The sequence below is a fragment of the Babylonia areolata genome, chromosome 9 (genome assembly GCF_041734735.1).
Source record: "Babylonia areolata isolate BAREFJ2019XMU chromosome 9, ASM4173473v1, whole genome shotgun sequence".
NCBI classification, from domain to species: Eukaryota; Metazoa; Mollusca; class Gastropoda; order Neogastropoda; family Buccinidae; genus Babylonia; species Babylonia areolata.
In genome coordinates, this window is record NC_134884.1 from 39,663,573 (window position 1) to 39,678,572 (window position 15,000).

General features: G+C 43.2%; 1 protein-coding gene across 2 annotated transcripts in view; it reads left to right on the forward strand.

Annotated features, from left to right (window-relative positions):
- Nucleotides 1-2,111: 2,111 nt before the first annotated feature.
- The window catches only part of LOC143285438 (protein-glutamine gamma-glutamyltransferase Z-like), a 40,427-nt gene continuing 27,538 nt past the window's right edge, over nucleotides 2,112-15,000 (forward strand). The window contains exons 1-3 of one of the 2 annotated variants that reach the window (XM_076592706.1): nucleotides 2,118-2,215; nucleotides 4,914-4,952; nucleotides 12,823-13,107. In XM_076592706.1, the coding sequence (XP_076448821.1) occupies nucleotides 12,831-13,107 (277 nt within the window). In that variant the 5' untranslated portion in view covers nucleotides 2,118-2,215; nucleotides 4,914-4,952; nucleotides 12,823-12,830. Of the gene's footprint in view, nucleotides 2,216-4,913; nucleotides 4,953-12,822; nucleotides 13,108-15,000 lie in introns of both variants that reach the window. The other variant, XM_076592705.1, reaches the window with a different exon arrangement.

Consider the following 15,000-nt stretch of genomic DNA (forward strand, 5'->3'; position numbering starts at 1 on the left):
CACCAACGAGCGGCCTACATCTAGGAAAATCGGAAATCCTCAGAAAAGTCAAAGAATATAAAAAAGAACAGGTACAAGGCCATCACACCATCGATCGCCTCAAAGAAATAAAAGCAGAGAGAGGGAGCGGCCGTAAGTCTAACATGAAAGGTAGAGCACGATTCTTTGCAAATCAAACAAATATCGGCATCATTTCCAAACCAACATTGCGCAAATTTCTTCAAAACGGAACAGAGTCTCTGTGGGCTTTTCCAAATACAATAGACTGAGCAACACACTAGACGCCACGTTCTTGGCATCAGAGATCTTTTCCCATCCCTCTTGCGGCCAATCAGTGGCAGCCTCTGTGCGTGTGTGTATGTGTGTGTTTGTGTGTATGTGTGGGTCTGTGTTTTTGAGTGCGTTTGTGCATGCGTGAGAGTGTAAGTGTACACAAGTGTCAGGAGAGTTCTGTGCATGTGTGTGTGTGTGTGTGTGTGTGTGTGTGTGTGTGTGTGTGTGTGTGTGTTGTGTGTGCGTGTGTGTTGTGTGTGCGTGTGTGAGGGGGAGGTGGGGGTGCAGGGAGGAGGTGAGGTAGAGGATGAGGTATGTGAGTGTATGCATGCCTACACTGTGGGAGCAACAGGATATTGGAACGTATATTATATATATATATCTTTGTATATATGTGTGTGGGGTTGGGGGTGTGAGATATGGGCGTGTGTGTGTGTGCTTGTACAAGTAAGCGTTCATCTGTGTGTGTGTGTGTGTGTGTGTGTGTGTGTGTGTGCGTGTGCGTGTGCGTGTTTGTGTGTGTGTGTGTGTGTGTGTGTGTGTGTGTGTGTGTGTGTGCCGTGGAAGCTGCGATACATAGACTAGAAATGAGTGTGTGGAGGAGGGGGTAGAGGAGGTGCAGGGTAATTTGTGGTGTGTGTGTGTGTGTGTGTGTGTGTGTGTGTGTGTGTGTGTTGGAGCTCATGTACATTTATATGTATTTGACTGTGCTTTCATATCTGTGAAACTGCATTTTTGGGGCATATCTGTTGTGCATGTGTGGGTGTGTGTGTGAATGTGTGTCTTCATGTTTTATATTTATTTGCTTATTTATCATCATTGTTGTCTTATTTATTTAATTATTTATTTATTATTATTATTATTTTATCATTATTTTCATTACTACTACCTTTTTTATATCATAATTATTATTTATTTATTTATGTAAGCTTATATATATATATTTTTTTTCCCTCAAGGCCTGACTAAGCGCGTTGGGTTACGCTGCTGGTCAGGCATCTGCTTGGCAGATGTGGTGTAGCGTATATGGATTTGTCCGAACGCAGTGACGCCTCCTTGAGCTACTGAAACTGAAACTGAAACTCCCAAATGTCTGTTAGACTTCAACGAATTCCGCCAAAATAACGCTGCCAGACTAATATGCAGAGCCTCTTAACTTTGACCATATTTCTCCTCTCCTTCAGTCTCTCCACTGGTTGCCCGTTTTTGAACGAATAGACTATAAGCCATCCACTCTGACCTTTTCTACGTCTCGCCAACTCCGTTCGTTTATTGGTTCGTTTATTTAGTAATAGTCTAAGATGATGATATTAGACTCTCTCTCCGTGTGTGTGTGTGTGTGTGTGTGTGTGTGTGTGTGTGTGTGTGTGTGTGTGTGTGTGTGTGTGTATGCGTGCGTGCAAGTATGTGTGCATGTAAGTATGTGTGTATGGATGCATACTTTCCTGTGTGTGTGTGTGTGTGTGTGTGTGTGTGTGTGTGTGTGTGTGTGTATGTGTGTGCGCGCGCATGTGTGTGCGTGTGTGTGATTGCGTGTATGCATGCGTACTTAAGCGCTTATCTCATCGCGCCTGTTTATGCATATTATGCTTGTCTCATGCACGCACATGTGTGTGCATACGTGTGCCTGTACTGTATGTCTGCCTGAATGTATGAAATATGTGCACGCAGGTGTTTTTTTAAATTTATTTTATTTAATTTTTTTTTTTTACGCGTCACCCTCTCTTTATTCTCGCTCAATCATTCAATCCGTTTGCTGTCATCATTTCAAGCGCCTATGAACTGCAAAAAAAGATGTTATCGACACATGGCTCGTGCAAGCTTGCTTCGTGCAGTCACAGTCAACACGACACACAACCCCACTGCCATCCTGTCTGTGCGAACGTGTTGTCTTCATTGCTTGTCGCTTTACCGTCTGCTGGGAGGAAAAAACACACCACAGGTATGGTATAGCGCACTGACTCTCCTGTTCTCCAAATTACTGACAGTGTGTTTCTGAACAGAAAACTAACGAGATCTGGTTTGAAAAAACCATAGTTAGATGAATAAACAATACAGTGTGTTACCTTGAAGAGGTTAGAGTGATATCGTGTGACAATTGTTGTGCAGTGTTTCGGTGTTAGGTCAGGTAGGTAACTTCACTGTTTTTGGATTGGGGGTCTCAGTTTTTTAAGGTAAGTCCCTTCTCGCATATCATATGCTGAAAAGAAACGAAAACAAAGATGTTATGGTTTTTAGTTTGTGTAAATTTAGTCTGCTGAGGTGTTCAGTTGCAGAGAGGCATTGAGATGAGATGAGAGAGAGAGAGAGATGAAACGACAGGCTTGAGCGAGCACGCCACGCACACAAGTGTGTGTGCATGTGTGTGCGTGCGTGTGCGTGTGTTTGTGTGTGTGTGTGTGTGTGTGTGTGTGTGTGTGTGCGTGTGTGTGTGTGTGTGTGTGTGTGTGTGTGTGTGTGAGTGTTTGATTGCTGTACTAACAAGTGGCGAAGTTACCATTTATTTGTGTGTAAGCGTATGCCTTAATCGTGTCTTACAAACCTTTAGGTTATATGACAAAATATAAGTTGTTCTGTTCTGTTCTGCTTGATTCACACACACACACACACACACACACACACACTCACACTCACACACACATACACACACACACACACACACTCCCACCTTTCTTATATGTTCAGATCCAGAAGAAACTACTTTTCTCTTCCCCCATACCCCCCTTCTCCTGCCACACTCTCAGGCCCTCTCCGTTCTGTCAACCCATGCCCCCAAAAAACCTCTTCTGGTTTATTATTCTTAAAAAAAAAAAAAGATTTCAGTAAAACCCTCCAGCCCCGTACCGTTCCCAGTCACAAACAGAGCGTTACAGCCGATTGTTAGTCTTGGTAAACTGCTGCCACATTGTGGAAAGGTGTCGGACTGCCTAGAACAAACATAAAATTTCCGAGACAAGACAAGATTTGTTTATTTCAGGAAATCCCTGTGTGGGGACATGAAACTGTAACCAATACAAATAGAGATAGCATTTGGCGTACTGTACTCACAATCATTTACAATGGCCGTACCAACTGTTTTAGTTAGGACATACACACATAAGACATACGTTAGGAGGAAGAAAATAAACGGGGGAAGAAAAGATGTAACATACAACAGATACCGCATTGTTCAATGTATACGTGCTATAAGTAAGTGGGTATTTATCCGAAACGCAAACAGGACGAATTCATTATATTAAAAAAAAAATGCAACCATGTTGACTCATAGAGACGCATAGAAAGCATTCATTACGGTTGTGTTCGGAGGTCAGACAGGAAGCAGGGGGGAAGGGGTGGGTGGAAGGGAACGAAAATGTACAACTCATGTACAGAAAATGAAACGATACTGGTGTATACTACGATCAATACAAACACATTGATCACGCTGTTTATTTGTAATCTATACCCACCAAAAAGCCACCTGTTCATTTATGACATCCGGTCCCATGTACAGGAGAGAAATATCAAAATCGGAATGTAAAAATGGAATACTGGACTTCTGTGGATATTCTGTTGTAAACAGCTTGACACTTTTTTTCTGCTTTTTTTGTTTGTTTTGTTTTGTTTTGTTTTTGCTGTGCACGACAGATTGCATGTGTGCGTGTGTGTGAGTGTGCGCGCGTGTGTGTGTGTGTGTGTGTGTGTGTGTGTGTGTGTGCATTGTGTGACGTGGAACTAAGAAAGAAGAAAAAAGACTGAGAGAGAGAGAGAGAGAGAGAGAGAGAGAGAGAGAGAGAGAGAGAGTGTGTGTGTGTGTGCATTGTGTGACGTGGAACTAAGAAAGAAGAGAAAAGACTGAGAAGCTTAACATACATGGATCAGTTCCACTCCAGAACCTTTTTTGTTCAGCTCAATGATATTTAACACATTGTAATGATTCTTCTCTCTCTCTTACTTTTTCGTGATTCCTTTTTTTGGATAAAGTGCTTATAACAAATGAGACTGGAATTTCTTCCCTCTCTTGTTTGACGTTTTTCATCATAGGTGGGGTTATATTACTTTTTCCTGACAAAAACAGACAAAACAAAACACCAACAACAACACAAAATCAAAGAGAACTCCACCCATCCAAACCATTCACGCTGACACATGCGACAAGACCAAGGCATTGAAATGCACGCTGTCCTTGTACACATGAATCAACAGATGGTTTACTTGCTGGAGTTGGGTACAGGTTTTTGTTGTGGACATATCTCAGCAAAAAGACTCCTTTAGAAGCTTGCCACCTGTTACAGAGTGTGAACTTGAGCGCTGAATGCCATGAAAAAAACAAACAAACAACAAACAAACAAACCCACGATTTTCACTTTTCTCAAGTCATGATGCCTAGCCTTCATTTATTCCTAAAAAAATAGATCCTCCATCCAGTGTTTTTTTTTCCGAGCAGACGTCACAAAAGAAAACGCAACAGACTGGACTGGATTACTTTTGAGTGGTAGATCCAGTTGGTGTTAAAAAAAAAAAAAAGAAGAAGAAGGAGAAGCCGCTCAATTTCATTGACTCTAATGGCAAGCGCTGCAATATTAGGACTAATCAGATACCTGCATCCAAGGGATTCGTTGCTTGTATCACACTATAGTAGCTTCCTCTTGATATTGCAGACGACACGTTTGGAAAGGAAGCAGACGTGTAAAAAACAGGTGAGTGCTCCATCTTCGCATTTATGGATGTCATTTTCGAACACACTGCGAATTTTCTCTCCCGCCAGGATTTTTCAAACATGAATTATTCAACGTTCACGTGGATTACACCACGCTTCTAAATAATTCTCTTCTAACAAAATCAAATGAAACAAAGTTGAAAGATAGGCATTTGCACTGGCTGTTTCCGAAGGTATAGCTCAAGAGCTGACCGAAAGCAAGTAAGTGTTCGATCGATAAGTGTTCAGTGGCTTTGAAGGTTCAAGAAATGGCTGATTTTTCATCAGTGGTGTATTTCTTTGGATACGAATTTACGCGTGTGTGTCTGTGTGAGTTTATGCAATATTATCATCAGCCAATGTGCCTAGAATTCGACGATGACTGTTGACTTCTACTGTCAGCAGAGTACTAATAAAAGTATGAGGAATGTGAGCTGTCGAAGATTTTATCATCTTTGTCTTTCTGTAAAAGCATAATCTTTTCTTATTGAGTTCTTGAATTTCTATGGGATGTGTGTGTGTGTGTGTGTGTGTGTGTGTGTGTGTGTGTGTGTGTGTGTGTGTGTGTGAACATGTGTGTGTGCACGCCCTTGTTTGTGGAGCATATATCGTTCTTTGAATTCATGTAAATTTATGTACACTTTAAAAACTTTTGTTGTAAACGCCATGAGCTCTCTGAAGCGTGAGCCATGAAGCGTGAGCGTCACTCTGTATTATCCTTCTTCTTTCATCCTGTATCTTTTATTATAAAGAGAGAAGAGGGCCAAGGGGGAGGTGAGGTGGGGGTTGGGGGTGGGGGTGGGGTGCAGAAATACAAAGACAGTGCGACAGACTATGTATACTTACTCCGTTTCTCTGTCAACCGCAGTCCATTGTATTTTCAGGACATTCGGAAAAATGGGTGGGTGTACTGTTACATATTAAGCCTGCTTCGTAACAACTCATGTCTTTTGTCTGTCTGTCTGTCTGTCTGTCTGCATGTCTGTCTGTCTTTTCTTAATCCACCTCCAACTCCCCCCACAGTCCTATCGCCCTATCTCCATCCCTGTCTCTTTCTTCGTATCCTTCGCTTTTGAATTTTTTCAATGGACATATAACTTACAAGTGGGGGACAGGGTTGTGAGTTAACAAATCAAATGTGACGCCAAAGCAGCAGCACCACCACCAACAACAACAGCAACAACAACAGCAACAGCAGCAGCAACAACAAAACATTAAAAACACACAACCCAACTACTATATTTTCACCTGTCGCTAACAACAACAACGACAGCAACACCAACAACAAAAACAACAACAGGTAAAGGCTATATTTTCATTCGTATCCCTGTAGTTGCTAACAACCAACGTCCCAGCCACAACTATTAGGGTAGTTCAGCTTCGTTTTTCAGTTTGCTATGCCACAAGGAGATCATGTCAAACAAGATGTCTCACAGGTGAGAGCGCATTCCTATCAAAACCAGTCATGCAAACGGGCTGCGACGTGTATTAGAAAACAACCACCACCACTTTTATCCTTCATGTACGAAAGGTAGTTGAGGAATAAAGAAGGCCTCTGCAATAATTTATTCAGGCTGAAAAGCCACTGACATCAACAAAACCAATCGAGTGTTCGCTCAACCAACCAAGACATCGAGAAAGACACACACACACACACACACACACACACACACACACACATAGAACCCATAAAAAATGCGCGCGCGAAACACGCGAACTTGTGTTGACATGTCTTTTTTTTTTTTTTTTTACTTCCGCATTATTAACGTTGTTTGTCATGTGACGTATGCTAAAGCAAGCTGGAGGTTTGTGTTTATCGTAATACTGTTTTATTATTTTACTTCTGTTCATATTTGTTTTAGTAAGTGATATTCCTGTAAATACGGGTGTCAGTTTTCTCTCAGTCTGTCTCTGTCTCTGTGTCTGTGTCTGTCAGTCTCTCTCATTGTTTGTTCAGAATGTGGGTCAGTCAGTCAGTCACGCACACACCTTTTTGTTATGGCCTGAGAATAATTTGCAATGCATGTCTGTCTGTCTTTCTCTCCCCCCCCCCCCCGCCTCTTCAAGGCCTTGAACTGCGTGGTACACTTTCCGCAAACTGCTGCCAACGAAGGGCTTTGCCAACAACAAACGATCAGCACGGCCCGTTTCTAAGGGGAATCCACACCCCGACCACCTTCCTCCCTTCCCCTTCCACCGCCACACCCCCCTCACCCCCTCTCCTCCTTCATCCCTCCACGGCATGTGTTCTGCCACCCGGCACTAATATTGTCACTCTGTGTGTGTGTGTGTGTGTGTGTGTGTGTGTGTGTGTGTGTGTGTGTGGCACACACACACACACACACACACACACACACACACACACACACACACATATATATATATATACATATAATTATATATATATATATATACATATATATATATATATATATCACACACGTGTGTGTGTGTGTGTGTGTGTGTGTGTGTGTGTGCGCGCGCGCGCGCGGGCGCTACATAAACAAAGCGTTCTCAAACTTCTGATCCACTTCCAACCTGATCATGTCATGTCTCCTCCAAGGGTTGTCACGGAGAGAGAGAGAGAGAAAGAGGGAGAGAGACCGAGAGACCGAGAGGCACGCAAAGAGAGACTGAGAGTGCGAGAGACACGCACAGAGAAAGAGTGAGAGACAGAGACAGAAAAAGTCAGAAGAAGAAAAGGAAGGGTACGGGTTTTGTGTTTCCAACCGGCTTGACAACTTGGCTTATTTGATTTAAAGTCGCCGCGTCGGTAAGGTTCGATTGAGTGGCGCGATCACAGTTTAACTAGTTCGATGCGCTGTTCGGTTGTTGTCGTTTCCAACGTTTCGCTGGAGCCTCGTTTGTCGACGTTCACGAGTACACGCGTGTCATCTTTCCATTCCACTGCGTTCGTGACCCACTTTCAGCTTGATTTCATCATGTGTCTCATCAACAGGGTGGTCATACGTGAAAAGGAGTCACAGAGAGAGAGAGAGAGAGAGAGAGAGAGAGACAGAAACAGAAAGACAGAAACCGAGAGACAGAGAGACAGAAACGTACATAGTGAGAGAGAGAGAGAGAGAGAGGGGGGGGGGCAGAAAGACGGAGATGGACATAGTGAATGAGTGAGAGAGAGAGGGAGAGAGAGATAGAGAGAGTGAGAGAAAGAGACAGAGACAGGAAGACAGAGACCGAGAGACAGACAGAGACAGAGACGGACATAGTGAGAGAGAGAATGAGAGACAGAGACAGGGATAGGAAGACAGAGATCGAGAGACAGACAGAGAGACAGAGACAGACATAGTGTGTGTGTGTGAGAGAGAGGGACAGGAAGACAGACATAGACCGAGAGACAGACAGACAGACAGACAGACAGAGACGGACATAGAGAGAGAGAGAATGAGAGACAGAGACAGGGACAGGAAGACAGAGACCGAGAGACAGACAGAAAGACAGAGACGGACATAGAGAGAGAGAGAGAGACAGACAGACAGACAGGCGTAGAGAAAGCGATCGAGAAACAGAGGCAGAGAAAGCGACGGATTGACAACTTAACATTTGTTAAAAAGTCGTTGGGCAAGTTGATTCAGTGGTCGAACACAATCACTTAAGCGAGAGCCGTTCAAAGCGCTGTTTTTGTCAGTGTCATTTCCAATGTTTTGCAGCAACGTCGTTTGTCGATGTTCACGAGTACACGCGTGTCGGCTTTCCGAACCAGTGCGTGCGAACAAACAGAAGAGCGAAACGGTGGCCGTGTGGGTAATGCACCCGACTAGGAAGTAGGCATTCACTGGTCCCTGTCGCCAAAAAACCAGACCGGGATTTTTTTTTCCTTCTGCTGGCTACTCTTTCCACTTTATCTAAAGTTGTGATCAGTCGAATGAGATGATAAACCGAACTCCAGTGTACAAGCACGGCAACAAAAAGGTTGTCTCTGGCGAAATTGTATGGAAAAATCCGCATTGATAGTAAAACAAATACACTGGGAGACAAAAATAAGAGTTAAAAAAAGAAAAAAAGGATGAGGCTGTATTGTGGTGACGCGCTCTGTCCGGGGAAGAGAAGGCAGCCTGAATTTGACAGGGAGAAATCTGTTGTGACAAAAATACAGTGCACTGCAATACAATACAATAAAATTCATCACAATGCAATACAATACAATACAATACAATACAATGCCTTTCCATACCATACCATACCATACAACGCAACGCAACGCCACGCAAAGCCATACCATACGATACCAAGCCATTTCATGCCATTCATACATTCCCATACCATAATGTAATGCAAAGAAAGCGCTCTATCCCAATGCAATGCAAAAAACATGCATACCACACGACGTCATGCCATACAACACATGCAAGACACCCAAATCGTACCATACAACACAATGCAATACCACACATATCCATACAACACAATGCAATACCTCACCATATCATACCATACAACACAATGCAATACCACACCATACCTTACCATACCATACCATACAGTACCGTATCAGTTAGCACAAGGAGGCGTCACTGCGTTGGACAAATCCATATACGCTACACCACACTGCCAAGCAGATAGCCTGAACCCGCAGGTACCCTACGCGCTTAGTAGGCCTTCCTTGAGTACAATATACCAAACAATGCAACACCACACCATTATACCATACAACACAATGCATACCATACCATACCATTACCATACCATGCCATACCATTAATACAACACAATGCAATACCACACCATACCAAAACCATTACAAACATTGCAACACCACACCACACCATATCATACCATACAAAACACAATGCAATACCCACACCATATCAACCATACAACACAATGCAATCCACACCAAACTTATCATACCATACAACACAATGCAATACCACACACACCATATCAAACCATACAACACTAAGCAATTTCCACACAACCATATCACACCCATACAACAAATAATCAAACCATACAACACCAAATGGAATAACTACACCCATATCATACCATACAACACAATGCAATACCACACCATACATATCATAACCATACAACACAATGACAAATACCACACCCTATCAAACCATACAATACAATGCAATACCACACCATACATACCATACAACACAATGCAATAACACACCATATCATACCATACAACACAATACACACCAACAACCATATCATAAACCATAACAACACAATGCATACACCAACATCCATATCTTACCATATAACACATCTGCAACACCATACATACCATACCATACCATAATGTAATGCAAAGAAACGCAGCTCCATCCAATGCAATGCAACACAATGCAAATACCACACAAAGTCATACCACACAACACAATGCAATACCACACCATATCATACCATACAACACAATGCAAGATCACAACCTTATCATACCATACAACACAATGCAATACCACACCACACCATATCATACCATACAACACAATGCAACACCACACCATATCATACCATACAACACAATGCAATACCACACCATACCATACCATACAACACAATGCAAGATCACACCTTACCACACCATACAACACAATGCAACACCACACCATATCATACCATACAACACAACGCAACACCACACCATATCATACCATACAACACAACGCAACACCACACCATATCATACCATACAACACAATGCAATACCACACCATACCATACCATACAACACAATGCAACACCACACCATATCATACCATACAACACAATGTAATACCACACCACACCATATCAAACCATACAACACAATGCAATACCACACCACACCATACAACCTAATGCAACACCACACCATATCATACCATACAACACAATGCAACACCACACCATACCATACCATACCATACCATACCATAATGTAATGCAAAGAAACGCAGCTCCATCCAATGCAATGCAACACAATGCAATACCACACAAAGTCATACCACACAACACAATGCAATACCACACCATATCATACCATACAACACAATGCAATACTACACCATATCATACCATACAACACAATGCAACACCACACCATACCACACCATACAACACAATGCAACACCACACCATATCATACCATACAACACAATGCAACACCACACCATATCATACCATACAACACAATGCAATACCACACCATATCATACCATACAACACAATGCAATACCACACCATACCATACCATACAACACAATGCAATACCACACCATATCATACCATACAACACAATGCAATACCACACCATACCATACCATACAACACAATGCAATACCACACCATACCATACCATACCATACAACACAATGCAATACCACACCATACCACACCATACAACACAATGCAATACCACACCATACCATACCATACAACACAATGCAATACCACACCACACCATACCATACCATACAACACAATGCAACACCACACCATACCATACCATACAGCACAATGCAATACCACACCATACCATACCATACAACACAATGCAACACCACACCATCGAATAAACATCGAATACATGTGGTGTTGCGTGAAAAACTGAGTAATCAGTCCATTGACATTTTTGTTGATAGATGATGACTGACTGGATAATCCTCCCCCTGGACTCTCGCGCTGACAGATGAATAGTTGATCAAACTAATGTTTGATAGACTTATCAGTCCCTTGACGCTTGTGTTGGTAGATAACTAGTCAGTCAAAATGGTTGACTGGATTATCAAATTGCCCCATGCTCGTGTACATGAATGAGTGTATTATTAATTTGACCGTTCTTTTCAGTTTCAGTGTCGGTTTCTCAAGGAGGCGTCACAGCGTTCGGACAAATCCATACGCGCCACACCACATCTGCTAGGCAGCATAACCCAATGCGCTCAGTCAGGCCTTGAGTGCATGCACATAATTATATTTGTGTACCTGTCAGAGTGGATTTCTTCGACAGAATTTTGCCAGAGGACAACACTTGTGTTGCCATGGGTTCAGTTTCAGTGCGCCAAGTGCGTGCTGCACACGAGACCTCGGTCCAGGTCGAATGACTAGACTTTCAGTTCGATTTTCCAGTCAAACGTGAGAGAAAGGACGAGAGCGAGATTCGAACCCAACCCCTCACAGACGTTTGTATGGCAGATGAGCGTCTTAACCATTCTGTCACTTTTCCCCATTGATCAAAATGGTCGTACTGGACTGTTTTCTTTGTGTGTGTGTGTGTGTGTGTGTGTGTGTGTGTGTGTGTGTGTGTGTGTGTGTGTGTGTGTGTGTGTGTGTGTGTGTGTGTTGTGTGTGTGTGTGTGTGTTGTGTGTGTGTGTGTGTGTGTGTGTGTGTGTGTGTGTTCGTTCTTTAGTTTAGCGTCTTTTCACCTTTTCACTATTAGTGATATTAGTGTGTGTGTGTGTGTGTGTGTGTGTGGATGTGTGTTTGTGTGTGGATGTATGTGTGTGTGTGTGTGTGTGTGTGTGTGTGTGTGTGTGGATGTGTGTTTGTGTGTGGATGTATGTGTGTGTGTGTATGTGTGTGTGTGTGTGTGTGTGTGTGTGGTATGTGTGTGTGTGTGTGTGTGTGTGTGTGTGTGGATGTGTGTTTGTGTGTGGATGTATGTGTGTGTGTGTGTATGTGTGTGTGTGTGTGTGTGTGTGTGTGTGGTATGTGTGTGTGTGTGTGTGTGTGTGTGTGTGTGTTCGTTCTTTAGTTTAGCGTCTTTTCATTATTAGTGATATTTGTGTGTGTGTGTGTGTGTGTGTGTGTGTGTGTGTGTGTGTGTGTGTGTGTGTGGTGTGTATGTGTGTGTGTGTGTGTGTGTGAGGATTCCCCACCACCCCTACCTCTTCTTCACACACAATTTGATTTCCAGGACGAACCATGTACCGCTCGTACCGAGGGTCTCTGGAAAAGCCCGAGGGTGACTCCAAGGAGGCAGCGGCCCCCGCGGCCCCCGCGGCGCTGCAGAAAAAAGTCAAGCGGATGAAGAAACTCCGGGAGAAAAGCCGCGAAACCACGACCACGACCACCTGCCGCAGGTATGGGCTGCCCAGGAAAAAGAGGAGCACCCGATACCTGCTGAAGCTCCTGAGGATGCGCTACCCTTTTTTTGTCGTCGACTTCGAGGAGGAAGAGAAGGAGAAGGAGAAGGAAGCGGGTATGTGGGTGTGGTGGGTGGGTGTGGTGGGTGCGTGCATGCGTGCGTGCGTGTGTGTGGTGGGAGGGAAGACAGGGTAGAGACAGGGTAGGAGGGAGGGTGCAATAGCATTGTGCATGAGAATGTGTCTGTGTGTGTTTTTTTTGGGGGGGTGGGGGGGGGGGGATGAGGGCGGGGTGGGGGGGGGAGGGAAGAGTTCACGGCAGGTACAGGTGTGGGCGGCAGACTTCGGGGGTGGGAGGTGTAACTTGCAAGAAGTGGGGAAAGTTGCATCGTATCGTATCGTATCGCATATTTTGTCACAACAGAATTTTCTTTGTGAAATTCGGGCTGCTCTCTGCGGTGTACCGTTACTTGACGGTTGCTGTTGCGGACATGTAGCAACAACATGTTATTGTTTCTATTGCAGACGTGTAGTATAAACATCATGTCATATTGCTGTTCCAGCCATGTAGAAACGACATGTAATACTGCTGTTCCAGACATGCAGCATGCACTTGGTGCACGTAAAAGGACCCACGGCAACAAAAGGGTTGCTCCTGGCAAAATTCTGTATAAAAATCTACTTCGATAGGGAAAACAAGTAAAACTGCACGCAGGAAAACACACACACACACACACACACACACACACACACACACACACAAGGGTGGCGCTGTAGTATAGCGACGCGCTCTCCCTGCGGAGAGCAGCCCGAATTTCGCACAGTGAAATCTGTTTTGATAAAAAGAAATACAGAAATACAAAAAACAAATGTTATAGAGACATGTAATATTGCTGTCCCAGACATGTAGAAACAACATCCAGACATGAAGCATCCAGATATATAGTAGAAATTACATGTAGTATTGCTGTTCCAGACATGTAGAAATGACATGTAGTATTGCTGTTCCAGACATGTAGAAATGACATGTAGTATTGCTGTTCCAGACATGAAGTATTGCTGTTCCAGACATGTAGAAATGACAGGTAATACTGCTGTTCCAGACATGAAGAAATGACGTGTAGTATTGCTGTTCCAGACATGTAGTATTGCTGTTCCAGACATGTAGAAATGACGTGTAGTATTGCTGTTCCAGACATGTAGAAATGACATGTAGTATTGCTGTTCCAGACATGTAGAAATGACGTGTAGTATTGCTGTTCCAGACATGTAGTATTGCTGTTCCAGACATGTAGAAATGACGTGTAGTATTGCTGTTCCAGACATGTAGTATTGCTGTTCCAGACATGTAGTATTGCTGTTCCAGACATGTAGAAATGGCATGTAGTATTGCTGTTCCAGACATGTAGTATTGCTGTTCCAGACATGTAGAAATGACATGTAGTATTGCTGTTCCAGACATGTAGTATTGCTGTTCCAGACATGTAGTATTGCTGTTCCAGACATGTAGAAATGACGTGTAGTATTGCTGTTCCAGACATGTAGTATTGCTTTTCCAGACATGTAGTAGAAACATGTAGTATTGCTATTCCAGCCATGTAGTATTGCTGTTCCAGACATGTAGAAATGACATGTAGTATTGCTGTTCCAGACATGTAGTATTGCTGTTCTAGACATGCAGTATTTCTGTTCCAGACATGCAGAAATGACGTGTAGTATCGCTGTTCCAGACATGTAGAAACGACATGTAGTATTGCTGTTCCAGACATGTAGAAACGACATGTAGTATTGCTGTTCCAGACATGTAGAAACAACATGTAGTATTGTTGTTCCAGACATGTAGAAATGACATGTAGTATTGCTGGTCCAGACATGTAGAAATGACGTGTAGTATTGTTGTTCCAGACATGTAGAAATGACATGTAGTACTGCTGTTCCAGACATGTAGAAACGACAGGTAGTATTGCTGTTCCAGACATGTATAAATAAAATGTTATTATCGCTGTTCC